The following is a 13,215-nucleotide window of genomic DNA, read 5'->3' as shown; positions in this document are numbered from 1 at the left end:
TTTTCTCCACTAAAATAACCCTTCCACCCAGATATATCTTCAACAATATTGTGCTGTTAGAAATACGTAGATATTTTAAGTCATATTACGTAGTTACTTGGATTGGTTCTCTTTAATGCTTGCATGTCAAAACAGGAAAATGATGTACCTGACATACAGCAAATTCTCTCTTCCACAAAAGGCCTTTATTCAGCAAGGTGTCTGATTACCTTCAGTTTCGTCCCAACGCCATCTGTTCCACAGGCCAGAAGAGGATCTTTGAAGCCAGCTGCTTTCAAATCAAAAAGACCAGCAAAACCTCCTAGATCAACATCACAGCCTGATGGAGAAGAAATTCATTACTTGATGCACTTCTATTTTTTTTTTCTTTTGTATTTTTCTGAAGTGAGAAGCAGGGTCGGGCAGGCAGACAGACTTCTGCATGACCCCAACGGGGATCCACCTGGCATGCCCACCAGGGGGTGATGCTCGGCTTCTCTGGGGCGTTGCCTGCTGCAATCAGAGCCATTCTAGCACCTGAGGTGGAGGCCATGGAGCCATCCTCAGCGCCCAGGCCAACTTTGCTCCAATGGAGCCTTGGGTGTGGGAGGGGAAGAGAGAGATAGAGAGAAAGGAGAGGGGGGAAGGGTGGAAAAGCAGATGGGCGCTTCTCCTGTGTGCCCTGACCCGGAATAGAACCCCAGGACTTCCACATGCTGGGCCGATGCTCTACCGCTGAGCAAACCGACCAGTGCCTTGATGCACTTCTATATGGATCAGAACATGAGTATACACAGAACACTTCTCCATGATGCCTTTCCTGAGAATGGGAGAGAGCACCATGTGCTAAAAGCATTTATGAATAAAGTAATTAAGTATTAATGGGGCAGACATATCCTTTTCAATTTAACATCATAAAAAAGAAATGCTTTTTTCTTTTAAAAATTTACTTATTGATTCTATTTTATTTATTTTTTTATTAAGTGAGAGGAGGGAAGGCAGACAGACTATTGCTAGTGCCCTGACCAGGATGCACCCAGCAAGCCCCTTATGGGGCTATGCTCTGTCCATCAGGGGTGTTGCTCCACTGCTCAGCAACTAAGCTTTTCTTAGCATCTGAGACAGAGGCCATGGAGCTATCCTCAGTGCCCAGGGCCAACTCGTTCTAGTCAACCATGGCTGAGGGAGAGGAAGAGAGAGAGAGAAAGAGAGAGAGAGAGAGAGAGAGAGAGAGAGAAGTGAGAGAGGTGGAGCAGAGGCTTGCTTCTCCTGTGTGCCTGAACCAGGAATCGAACCCGGGACATCCACATTCTGGGTCGATGCTCTACTACTGAGTCAACCGGCCAAGGCCTATTTGTTGATTTTAGAGAAAGGGAGAGCAAGACAAAAACATCAATCTGTTTGTGTATCAGAACAATACTCTAACCAACCAAGCTATCCAGACAGGGATCCTTGGTTGATTTTGATATGTGCCCTGACCAGGGATCAAACCAGCAACCTTGGCACATTCAGCTGATGTTTTAATCAGCTGAGCCACCTGGCCAGGGCAAGAAATGCTTTTCTTAATATAGTGGTACCTTGAGATATGAACAGACCAACATACGAATTGTTTAAGATATGAGCTGTGACTCAGTCCGTATTTTTGTTCAAGATCCGAGTGAAATTCCAAGATATGAGTCGTATTTGAGTTTTTGTGGTTTCATTTTAAGTAAAGAAAGTGCAGTTTTAGTTTTGTTTAAAGAAAAAGCAGTTTTAGTTTATACTTAGTGTTAAGAAAGTGAAGTTTTAGTTTACATGTCCACAGTGCCTGCATCCCTTCCTCCCTCCCTCCTCCTCTGCCATTCACCTGTTAGCCGTACTCATCTGTCTCCAAGGTAAGAATACAGTACTAAATAACATTTTTCTTTAATTTCATATATTTTGTTATGCATTGGTAAAGTATACATGTGTGTTTCTTAATGAAAAACATGTCTCTTTTCATAATTTAGGATGGTTTGGGGATGTTTCACAGGGCTGGAACAGATTAAATCTATTTCAGTTATTTTAAATGGGAGAAATTTGTTTGATATATGAGTTGACTGACTTACGAGCTCGGTTACAGAATGAATTAAACTCATATCTCAAGGTACCACTGTATTAGAGACAAGAAAGCAGAAGACTATGGGTTTGTCTGGCTTACTGGGCAAGACTTACAAAACCTGGCAAAAATCTGGCACATTTTCCTCTGTAAACGACAGAGTCCAAGTCAATCCACAATGTATCAAAGTTAACAAGCTAGGAAGGATGAGATCTGACTTACCTGGTCTGGACGTAGCTTTTGCTAAAGGTTTAATTTTCTTCACCAGTATATTTCCAGCTGCAATGTCCACCCCAGATTCCTTGTAAGTCAGACCCCTGAAGAATTAAAAAACAAAAGAAAACCTAGGACATCACTTAAATGCCAGAAATATCAGGGGAAACTATTTTGATCTTAAACTGTTATTCAAAGTGATTTTCATATCCCCTCATGTGCTGGGCTCCCTCCATAGGCTCTGATGTAACTGGTCCAAGGCTGGCCCTGGAAGTGGAAATGTTTCAACCTCCCCAGTTGATAAAGGTGTATCATCTCTAACTTAATTCTTCCAAAAGTACTTCTCAGAGGTAGCTCAATCTACTATTTTCCCATAACCCTTCTGTGTTGTTTCAGTATGGGAAGGAAAGAAGTGTCAAAACTAAGTAAAAAAAGTAGAAATTAAAAAAAAAAGTAGAAATTAGGAATCTAAGAACTCTACAAAAAAATCCCTAAATGATGAAACTGAGCTTACTTCAGTAATAGAGAATAGAAAGTTTCCCTGCAGCTGAAGACAGTTAAGAAAGATAGAAATCGGCCCTGGTCGGTTGGCTCATTGGTAGAGCGTTGGCCTGGCGTGCAGAGTCCCAGGTTCGATTCCCAGCCAGGGCACACAGGAGAAGCGCCCATCTGCTTCTCCATCCCTCCCCCTCTCCTTCCTCTCTGTCTCTCTCTTCCCCTCCCGCAGCCAAGGCTCCACTGGAGCAGAGTTGGCTCGGGTGCTGGGGGTGGCTCTATGGCCTCTGCCTCAGGCGCTAGAATGGCTCTGGTTGCAACAGAGCATCGCCCCCTGGTGGGTGTGCCAGGTGGATCCTGGTCGGGTGCATGCGGGAGTCTGTCTGACTGCCTCCCCGTTTCCAACTTCAGAAAAGAAAGAAAGATAAAAATCTATGAAAATGGCCTGACCAGGCGGTGGCAGTGTTGGACTGGGATGTGGAGGACCCAGGTTCGAAACCCTGAGGTTGCCAGCTTGAGCGCAGGCTCACCTGGTTTGAGCAAGGCTCATCAGCTTGAGCCCAAGGTCGCTGGCTTGAGCAAGGGGTCACTTGGTCTGCTGCAGCCCTTTGGTCAAGGCACATGAGAAATCAATCAATGAATAACTGAGGTGCCACAACAAAGAATTAATGCATCTCATCTCTCTCCCTTCCTGTCTGTCCCTATCTATCTCTGTCACAAAAAACAAATAAACAATGAAAATGGCAAAACAAAATAATGGTTATTTGGTGCATCATCTCCTTCTCCCTAGGGCAGATATGGGGAACAGGACACAGAGAGACTAGTCTGTGAGGCACACTGTGGGTCCAGTAGTACTGCCTTACACAGATGAGAGCTTTGGCCTAGCGGGAAACAGCAACACTTGAAGAAATATGTGGAGTTTATTAAAAATGGCACCAGGGCCCTGGCCGGTTGGCTCAGCGGTAGAGCGTCGGCCTGGCGTGCGGGGGGACCGGGGTTCGATTCCCAGCCAGGGCACATAGGAGAAGCGCCCATTTGCTTCTCCACCCCGCCCCCCCTTCCTCTCTGTCTCTCTCTTCCCCTCCCGCAGCGAGGCTCCATTGGAGCAAAGATGGCCCGGGCGCTGGGGATGGCTCCTTGGCCTCTGCCCCAGGCGCTAGAGTGGCTCTGGTTGAGGCAGAGCGACGCCCCGGAGGGGCAGAGCATCGCCCCTGGTGGGCGTGCCGGGTGGATCCCGGTCGGGCGCATGCCGGAGTCTGTCTGACTGTCTCTCCCCGTTTCCAGCTTCAGAAAAATACAAAAAAAAAAAAAAAAAAAGGCACCAGGATACAAACATACTTGGTTCTACTGATTAAAAAAGAAACCTCATCTTTTATTTAAAAAACTCAGACTAGTATTAAGATTGCAGTCCTTTAAAATAGGTCATTTCAATGGAATCTAGTCATTCTAAAATAAAAAAAACAAATGTTCAGCATGATATTTTAATGTTTTTTTCTTTAAAAAGCCAGTATTTAGACTTTTAGGGCCCCAGATAAAAGTTGGAAAAATAAACTTCACCTGAAAACTGTATATTTTTATTAACCAATGTTACCCCAAAAAATTCAATGAAAAAAAGAAAAAAAACCATGCCTATCAGTAGCAGTATAGCTTAAATTAAGTTGCTAAAAATTTCTTATTTTGTCCTAAAACTTATTTCTCATAGATAGACTCAACAAAGAATAATAACTGATATAAAGTTAAGAAAGCAAAACATCCACACTTGTAGTTACAACTTTTATTGATTTTTACAATGGAGTAGTTGGACATGTCAGTAAATGAGTCACTAAGGGCTGAGAATCTATTTCAGTGATACATGTAGCCGGAGGAACAGAGACTGTCCAATGTCCAACACTGTCAAATTAAGTTGCAAAAGGGAATGACCAATATTTTCCTCTTGAAATCTTTGACAAAACCAGGAATTAAGATGTAATTAAATAGTAACATTTTAATATGAAACTCAAGGAACAGAAATCCTTTTCCCTAGCTTTACTGACAAATAACAGGCAAGTGACTGTACATTTAAAGTGTACAATGTGAAAAAGTCCTTAATAGCATTGTGATTTTGCTACTAAACTTTTCAAACAGAAGGAGCTACTATGAAGTTTTTCCCATTTAATTTGAATATTGCTGTAAATCATTTTGATTCAAATGAAATGCAAATCAAATCAGATCAGTCTCATGGGGAGAAAAGAATGGCTCAGTACGGAGGTTAAAGGGATTTTGTGCAGAGCTATTCACGCCAGCTTGGGAGCTGTGCTATCACCACCTGGGTAGGAAGGTTACCTGGGCTGCTGGAGGAAAGCTATGGCCCGACACCCAATGTCTGTCCTGTAAACGGCCCCCTCAAACTTTACTGCAGCCAGTCCTTTCTTGACATCTTCAAGGGCAGAGATGAGATTTTCACGGATGGCTGTTATTGTAAGGACTCTACCGCCATTAGTCACTACTTTGCCATCTTTTAGGGCTGTGCCTGCTTGGAACACCTCCAGTCCCAAAGCCTGAGCCTCAGGAAACCCTATAAAATAGCACATTTGACTTATTATTTGCGATAACAATATTCGACACCAGTGAACTGGTTTGTAATTTCCAGAAGTATTTTTTTTTATAACAAAAATCTTTATTTCACTTTCATCAGTCTTCACAAGAATCTTATCAGGAAGGAATTAATGCACTACAACAGTAAGCAGATACTTTCTCCTAAGAACAGTTTTTCTGCTCTTGGGTGATAATTAAATCCCTAAAACCTTGTCCTATCATAAATTTCATATAAGAACTATTATTTCAATGAGGGAGAGAGAAAGAAAAAAGCTAAGGGCTGAAAAGTTTGAGATTTAAAAGCAGAAAGTTATTTTTTCCCCAAGTTAAAAACTTAAAAAAAAAAGATATTAAACTAATTATCAATGAATAATCCTGGATTTGATCACATCTTTTACTTAAGAGTAAAGGGATTATCTTTTATCATAGCTATCCACGTAAAGGTGCTTTTTCTTTTTATTTATTTTAAAATTGATTTCAGAGAGGGAGAGAGGAAGGGAGAGACAGAGACAGAAACATTGATCTGCTCCTGTTTGTGCCCTGACCGGGGATCAAACCCATAATCTCTGCATTCGCAACAGTGCTCTAACCAACCAAGCCACCTGGTCAGGGCTGGCCTATGGTGGCGCACTGAATAAAGCCTTGGCCTGTAATACTGAGATTGCAGGTTTGCAACCCTGTGCTTCACATACAGGAAGCAACTACTACAAATTAATGCTTTCCACTTATCCTCTCTCTAAAAATAAAACAAACAAACAAATAACCAAACCAATAGTATCATTGCAATATAAAACATATTCTTAATCTCTCCTCCAATATAACAATTGTAAATTTTAGGACAAATTTGATTTAAATTAGGCTTTAGATGCAGTCTAACATCCTGGGCTTCATTTTTTTAAAACTCATTTTTAAAGCTGTCATATATAATTTTAGACTTAAAATTGTATTAGACTATATTTCGTAAATTCTAGAATAACGGACATGGACAGTTTATACAGATATAACCTCTTAAAAAACCAGAAAAACAACAACAAAAAACATTCTTCAATCCCAGTTTGTCCCCTACTGCCTCCATTTCTCTTTCAGCACCATATTTGGAAGTCTGTTAATCTGTGCCTTCCCTAAGTGTTTTTATTTATTTATTTATTTTAAAAAATTTTTATTTATTTATTTTAGAGAGGAGAGGGAGAGACAGAGAGAGAGAAGGGGGGAGGAGCTGGAAGCATCAACTCCCATATGTGCCTTGACCAGGCAAGCCCAGAGTTTCGAACCGGCGACCTCAGCATTTCCAGGTCGATGCTTTATCCACTGCGCCACCACAGGTCAGGCCCCTAAGTGTTTTTATAATGCAGATAGATATATTTGGTCAGTTACCCAGATACCTGCTGGTACTGGTAATACCCGATATTGCTGTGTCAGAAATGAATATATACCTGTCATTTTAATCTTAGGGAAATTTCACCAACACAAAGGATCCTGATTCTATCCCTTCTCTTTTTTTGTCCATTTAAAAAGGCAATCAATTCCTAACTGACCCCTTGCCAGGTGTGGGATTCACAAGACAGTGGACTTGCTGTCCGGGCAAGACAGTACATAGTGAATCGAACACACTGGTGAGGTGCCGAGGGAGGCCAGGCCTGCTAGGAACCACAGAAGGCTGACTTTGGGCTTATGGCACTGGAACTTATTAGGCATTTTAAAACACTGTACTATTTAACATGATTTAACTAGCTGCCTCACCTTCTGTAAAGAGAAAAGAAGAGAAAGCTATACTTCAAAAGCACCTGAATTTGCCTGACCAGGTGGAGGCGCAATGGATAGAGCGTTGGACTGGGATGCGGAGGACCCAGGTTAGAGACCCTGAGGTCGCTAGCTTGAGTGCGGGCTCATCTGGTTTGAGCAAAACTTACCAGCTTGGACCCAAGGTCGCTGGCTTGAGCAAGGGGTTACTCAGTCTGCTGAAGGCCCACGGTCAAGGCACATATGAGAAAGCAATCAATGAACAACTAAGGTGTTGCAACAAAAAACTGATGATTGATGCTTCTCATCTCTCTCCATTCCTGCCTGTCTGTCCCTATCTATCCTTCTCTCTGACTCTGTCTCTGTAAAAAAAAAAAAAAAAAAAAAAAAAAAAAAAAAAAAAAAAAAAAAGCACCTGAATTTGTGATCCAGGTGACTATGGGTTGCTCTGTACGCTGGGGGAAACTATGATCATTCCAAGATCACACATCTGAAATTCTTCTCCTTGATGAAGTTCATACTAATGGTCTTCTAATTCTCACACAGTCCCTTACCTTCCTGGCTGTTGGCCATACTTCAGTATCTCTTGTTCAGATGGTGAAATGGATGGCAGTTCTTCACATACAGTAATTTTGGACATTTGAACACCATGCCCAACAAGTAACATGACTATGTGAAGAACTCAGAAAGGTTTCTAATGGCCTTACACCCTTAAGAAGAGCAAGTAATAAAAAAGAGGAGCTGACAGGGCTCCAATGGAGCAAGGTTGGCCCGAGCACTGAGGATGGCTCTGTGGCCTCTGCCTCAGGTGCTAGAATGGCTCTGATTGTGGCAGAGCGAGGCCCCAGATGGGCAGAGCATCGCCCCCTGGTGGGCATGCCGGGTGGATCCTGGTTGGGCGCATGCGGGAGTCTGACTGCCTCTCCGTTTCCAACTTCAGAAAAATACAAAAAAAAAAAAAAAAAAAGAAGAGGAGCTGAGAGTAGCATGGGTGAGGCCTGCTGAGGCACTAGTCACTTGTCACACTGAAATCAACCTTCTGTTCTCTGGCATTCACCTGTTATCTCCATGCCCTTGGCGTAGTCTCCTGGATAACCTTGACTGGCCATGACAACAGTTATGGCCGTACGGTTTTCAAGCCAAACAGGCAGAGATGTGCAGAGCAGGCCATCTAAGGTGGACTTAATCACTTCATAAAGATCACTTTTAAGAAGTGGTAAGATTACCTGGAAAAACATGATCAGCACAGCAATTGAGAGAAATTTTAGTTCTTAGATATTTTATTCACTGGGATACCAGCAAAACCTGCATATACCGTAGACCTATGAACAAGACATGGCTGGGGCCCCTGCCCCACAAAGTAAAAAATCTACATAAAACTTATGACTCCCCCAAAACGTAACTATAGTCATCCCTCACTATCCACCAGATATTGATACTAGGACCCTGTTGCAAATCCCAAAATCTGTAGGTGCTCAAACCCCTCACATAAAATGGCGAAGATCGATGCACACAGTATTCCACATCCGAGGATTCCCAACCACAGACTGAAAATACTGTTTTGATCTGAGGTTGGCTGAATCTAAAAATTCTAAATCCAGGAAGTGGGAGGGCTAACTGTCTATTAATTTTAAAATCTGCATATAAACAAACTCACACAGTTCAAACCTGTGTTGTTCTGGGTCAACTGTATTTCTTGAAGGTAATTATTTCACAGCTAATACATCCCGAAATTAAAACAATACACATCTCCTGCAGAGAAATACTTTATATTATCTTTCATCATTACCCACTTGGCACTCTGGATCCCCGAAACGGCAATTAAACTCCAGAACTTTTGGGCCATCCTTGGTCAGTATTATACCAGCATACAGAACACCTTCATTAAAAAGGAAAAAAAACCCTACAATGAAGACATTGCACTGTAACTGAAAATCAGACCACAAACTTCTAACACTCAAAGGTACTGAATAATCATAACAAAGGTTATGACAGTGGCCGATAAAAAGGTGAAGAGAAAACAGGGAAATGTGTCCCAGCTGTAAGGTGACTACTACTAATGTGCACGAGGAGTCAATGTGCCCACCTGTGTATGGCGTGCCCTCCTGCTGCATGCCATCCACTGTCCTCTGGAGAATGGTATTTTTAATTTTTAGCAGCAAATCCTTAGAAACCTGAGGAACAAAGAGAAATACGGGAGAAGGAAAAGAGTTAAGACATTCACTACCTGAGATGAGGCGAGCACTTTAAATTCATACACTTTTAAAAACCTTGAATTGGTCCTATCAAGTAGACATCTAGCTTTATATTGTTATAAAATAGGAAAGATGACCTGAGAGTACAAAATGACCATAAACAGAGAAGCACTATGTCAGAGCTCATTGGGAAGACGAGATCAAGTCCTAGTGGACTTCAGCTGAGCCTCTGGGATGTACCTGTGGTGCCGGACAGTAGGCGCCCATCCCCCCTGTGTTGGGGCCACGATCCCCTTCCAGCAGTCGCTTATGGTCCTGTGCTGCAGGCATGGGAGCCACTGTCCTCCCATCAGTGAAGCACAGACACTGTATAGAAAACAAAATATCCATTCATCTTAAATGGCAGAAAGTACAAAACTGATTAATAAGGGGAACATGTAACCTAACTCTTCTTGAAAGAAGTTTTTTTTTAAAGTAAAATGAATTTAAACATAAATAACCTAAGTTACCTACTACATCAAGAATCGGGTTAGGTAAAAAAAAAAAATCAAGCTACTCTCAAAGTAAAATATTTTATCCTTTCCCGTTAAAATAATATTTGATGTAAATCCAAGTCTGTTACTGAGATAGATACTGGGGATGATTAAAAGAGAATACATTTTTTTTTCATTTGCATCCAAAGTAGTAAATGTATCCATGTCCTTTTGTAGGGTTTGTGCTTTCAAATGAAACATCCAGAGTAAATCAAGGGTTTGGGGGCTCAGAGGTCAGATACCAAACTCCTTAGACTTCATAAAGATCCAGAAGATGAACATACTTACAGACACCTCTTCTCCTTCAAGAAGTTCTTCAATAACAACAGTTTCTCCAGCTGCTCCAAAAGCTTTATCCTTATTGTAGGTTAAAAAAGTAAACTGTAAGCTTTTAACATTTACTTAACTGGCTGTAATATTCTACCATTTGCGTTATGAACCAATACACTAGCTTTGTAATTTCCCTTTCCTCTCCTGAAAACCTCAAAGCGATATATGAATATGTCCTGTTCTCAAAGTAGCAATGAGCTAGAGCTGGCACAGGAACGTATGAAACGGTAATGAGAAGAGATGTTTTCACCATCACCATTTAATTCTTACTTCTGATTATAATTATATATGTTTGCTTCAGTTATACTAATGATTGTCTGTGAAGGTAGAGTTCTACAAGGGAAAATGCACAGCAACCAAGATCGATCATAAAAAAAAAAGTGGCCTAGTCTGTGGTAGCTCAATGGAGAAAGTGTTGACCTGGAATGCTGAGGTTGCTGGTTTGAAACCCTGGGCTTGCCTGGTCAAGGCACATATGGGAATTGATGCTTCCTGCTCTTCACTCACTTCTCTCTCTTTCTCTCTACTTATCTCTATCTCTCTCATCTCTAAAATGAATAGTCTTAAAAAAAAGTACGTTAATTCATTGCTTCATTTCTCTGAGATGCAGGACACAAAGGGCAAAGAATTTTGTCCTCATGGATGGCTGAGAATTTACTTGCATATTCCATAGTCTGAGGATCTTCTACCTTTCAGCAGCAGACAACAAAGGATGCTAGAACTTACTTCCAGAAAACAGAGTCATGGTTTGGCTGTCAGTGTAGATCTGCCATAACTCTTTTATATTTTTTCCAGAGGAATCAACCCACCTGCATGATCTCCTGAACAGCTTTGCAGGCCTCTTCTTTGCTCTTTGCAACAATCACCCCTTTCCCAGCTGCAAGACCACTGGCCTTCACAACCAAAGCAGGGTAGTCTGCACTGTGAAGACAAGAGTCATCTTCAGTATCCAATAAACCCTTATAATTTAAAATTTTAAGATGCTTTGAGGTTTTTGTAACAATATGCTATGCAACAAGAATGAGGCAGAAAGAAAACAATTACTGATCATACCAACACCATTTTGATGTACTTCCCACCAGGATTTTTCCCCTAGGTAGTCCGCTATAGTTGTGATCATATGGCACATATAATTTTGTGTCACTTATTATGAGATCAAATTGGCGAAGTCTTTGGAAGAATAAAGCAGTTGTAGAGTGGGCATGAAATCATCTTTAAGACACAAAGTAGTGAATCACAGTTCTACTCAAGTAGGAGGTGTGGCTGTGCAAGAACAATAGAAACATGGATACACAGGCCATTCCTCCAAGAACACATAAGGAGCTGTCAATGGTAATTTCGTCCATTTAATAAGACGAGATCAGAAAGGACACTAAGTAAGCATCAAAGTCCTTACTTAACCAAGTCTTCCGGCTACTAAGAAATAATATTCAGTGTTTAAGAAACTCTGTAGGACTTAGAATGAATAAGGAATGAAACGAACTCAACTAAATGAACAACATACAAAGTCACAAGGACAGGTGCCAACAAAAGAGGGCAAAGTCATGTGTCTTCCAATATTTTTGAACAAGGATGTCTAATTTCATGACTGAGAGTTGAATAGGGGTGGCAGAAGGCCATCAAGTGATGATTCCTAACTCTGGTTAATTATTTATCTAAATAAATCAATATCCTAGCTTGACTGGTGGTGGCTTGGTGGATGGAGCATAGACCTGGAATGCTGAGGTCACCATTTCAAAACCCCGGGCTTGCCCGGTCAAGGAACATATGACTATGAGTTGACACTTCCTGTTTCCCTGTTTCACCCCTGCCTTTCTCTTTCTCTCTCTCTCTCTTTCCTCTCTAAAATCAATAAATAAAATCTTAAAAAACAAACAAACCAATGTCCTGGTTTGTTTATAAGTTGCCACTATGTACATCAGTTTGGCTATGAAAAGAATCATGACTGCAAAACAAATGCATCTTTCGCCCTAGAAACTATTCAGTGAGAAATATAACAAATTCAACTCTTTCCAAGGTCACAAGATTGTACTATACGTGCATATAATACCCTTTTATTATTTTTATTTACTTATTTTATTTCTTTAAAGGACGAGGAGGGGAAATAGAGACACAGATTCCACATGTGCCCTGATCGGGATCCACCCAGCAAGCCCCACCTAGGGTCGATGTTCTGCCCATCTGAGGCCATGCTCATAACCAAGCTATTCCATTTTATTTTAATTTTGGACAGAAAATAGAACAAGAACCCCCACACACACAATTATCTTACAATAAATGCGTGACATAAATGTGACCTGAATATTTAACCATCGTAACGCAAAAATGACCCTGTACAGCTGGTCTTCTACCTCACAATGAAGCTGCAGGCCTCTTCAGGTTGGGTGAAAGCCCTCCATTGTGCAGTTGGGATTCCATGTCGGTCCATAAACTCTTTGGCAAACCTCTTGCTGGACTCCAACTGAGCTGCTTCTGCTGTGGGGCCAAAGCACCGCACTCCTGCAGATGTCAGGCTCCCGACAATGCCTGTGCAGGTAAACAAGCAGCTGGAGGTGAGCCAAGGTCTCTATGGCACCTTCCACTCTGAAGAATTAGGACTGGACTTCCACACTGAGATACAGCAGACGGTAAGTTTTCATTGTCTACAAGGCTATGAACAAAAATGCTACTAACGTGATTCAAATCCAGTAGGAGTTTCCTGTTACGTTCAAACACATAGATTGCTAAATAGACACCACAATAAAACCATACAAAATGTTTCCCATGACTGCAAATTTGATTTCCCCATCATCATAATTCTGATGCTTGAAGAAAAATAAATCTAAAATCCATAAATTTCAAGAGGGTGAAAGATCTTTCTCCAGTATAATACTACATCAGAAATCCTCATCTTTAAGATAAATTGGATGAGATGATCTCCAACATCCTTTGGCATTGGACATACTGTAATAATAAACAGAAATGAACTTTACCAGCTGCCAGAGGTGCCTCTGGTCCAACAACCACGAATTCAATTTTCTCATCTTTGCAGAACTGAGCAAGCGCACTGTGATCACTGATGGAGATGGCTGTGAACAGG

General features: G+C 41.5%; 1 protein-coding gene across 1 annotated transcript in view; it reads right to left on the bottom strand.

Annotated features, from left to right (window-relative positions):
* GART (phosphoribosylglycinamide formyltransferase, phosphoribosylglycinamide synthetase, phosphoribosylaminoimidazole synthetase) overlaps positions 1 to 13,215 on the bottom strand; it is a 37,465-nt gene that overhangs the window by 17,360 nt on the left and 6,890 nt on the right. Inside the window, exons 3-13 of the mRNA XM_066259481.1 lie at positions 13,109 to 13,204; positions 12,488 to 12,662; positions 10,946 to 11,057; positions 10,095 to 10,163; positions 9,514 to 9,639; positions 9,165 to 9,252; positions 8,872 to 8,957; positions 8,136 to 8,304; positions 5,087 to 5,318; positions 2,279 to 2,373; positions 210 to 319 (exon numbers count right to left, since the gene is read on the bottom strand). Coding sequence (XP_066115578.1) covers positions 210 to 319; positions 2,279 to 2,373; positions 5,087 to 5,318; positions 8,136 to 8,304; positions 8,872 to 8,957; positions 9,165 to 9,252; positions 9,514 to 9,639; positions 10,095 to 10,163; positions 10,946 to 11,057; positions 12,488 to 12,662; positions 13,109 to 13,204 — 1,358 coding nt within the window. The remainder of the gene's footprint in view (positions 1 to 209; positions 320 to 2,278; positions 2,374 to 5,086; positions 5,319 to 8,135; positions 8,305 to 8,871; positions 8,958 to 9,164; positions 9,253 to 9,513; positions 9,640 to 10,094; positions 10,164 to 10,945; positions 11,058 to 12,487; positions 12,663 to 13,108; positions 13,205 to 13,215) is intronic.

This window comes from Saccopteryx bilineata, chromosome 2 (assembly GCF_036850765.1).
Source record: "Saccopteryx bilineata isolate mSacBil1 chromosome 2, mSacBil1_pri_phased_curated, whole genome shotgun sequence".
In the NCBI taxonomy this organism is placed as follows: Eukaryota; Metazoa; Chordata; class Mammalia; order Chiroptera; family Emballonuridae; genus Saccopteryx; species Saccopteryx bilineata.
This window is presented reverse-complemented; position numbering and strand designations above follow the sequence as displayed.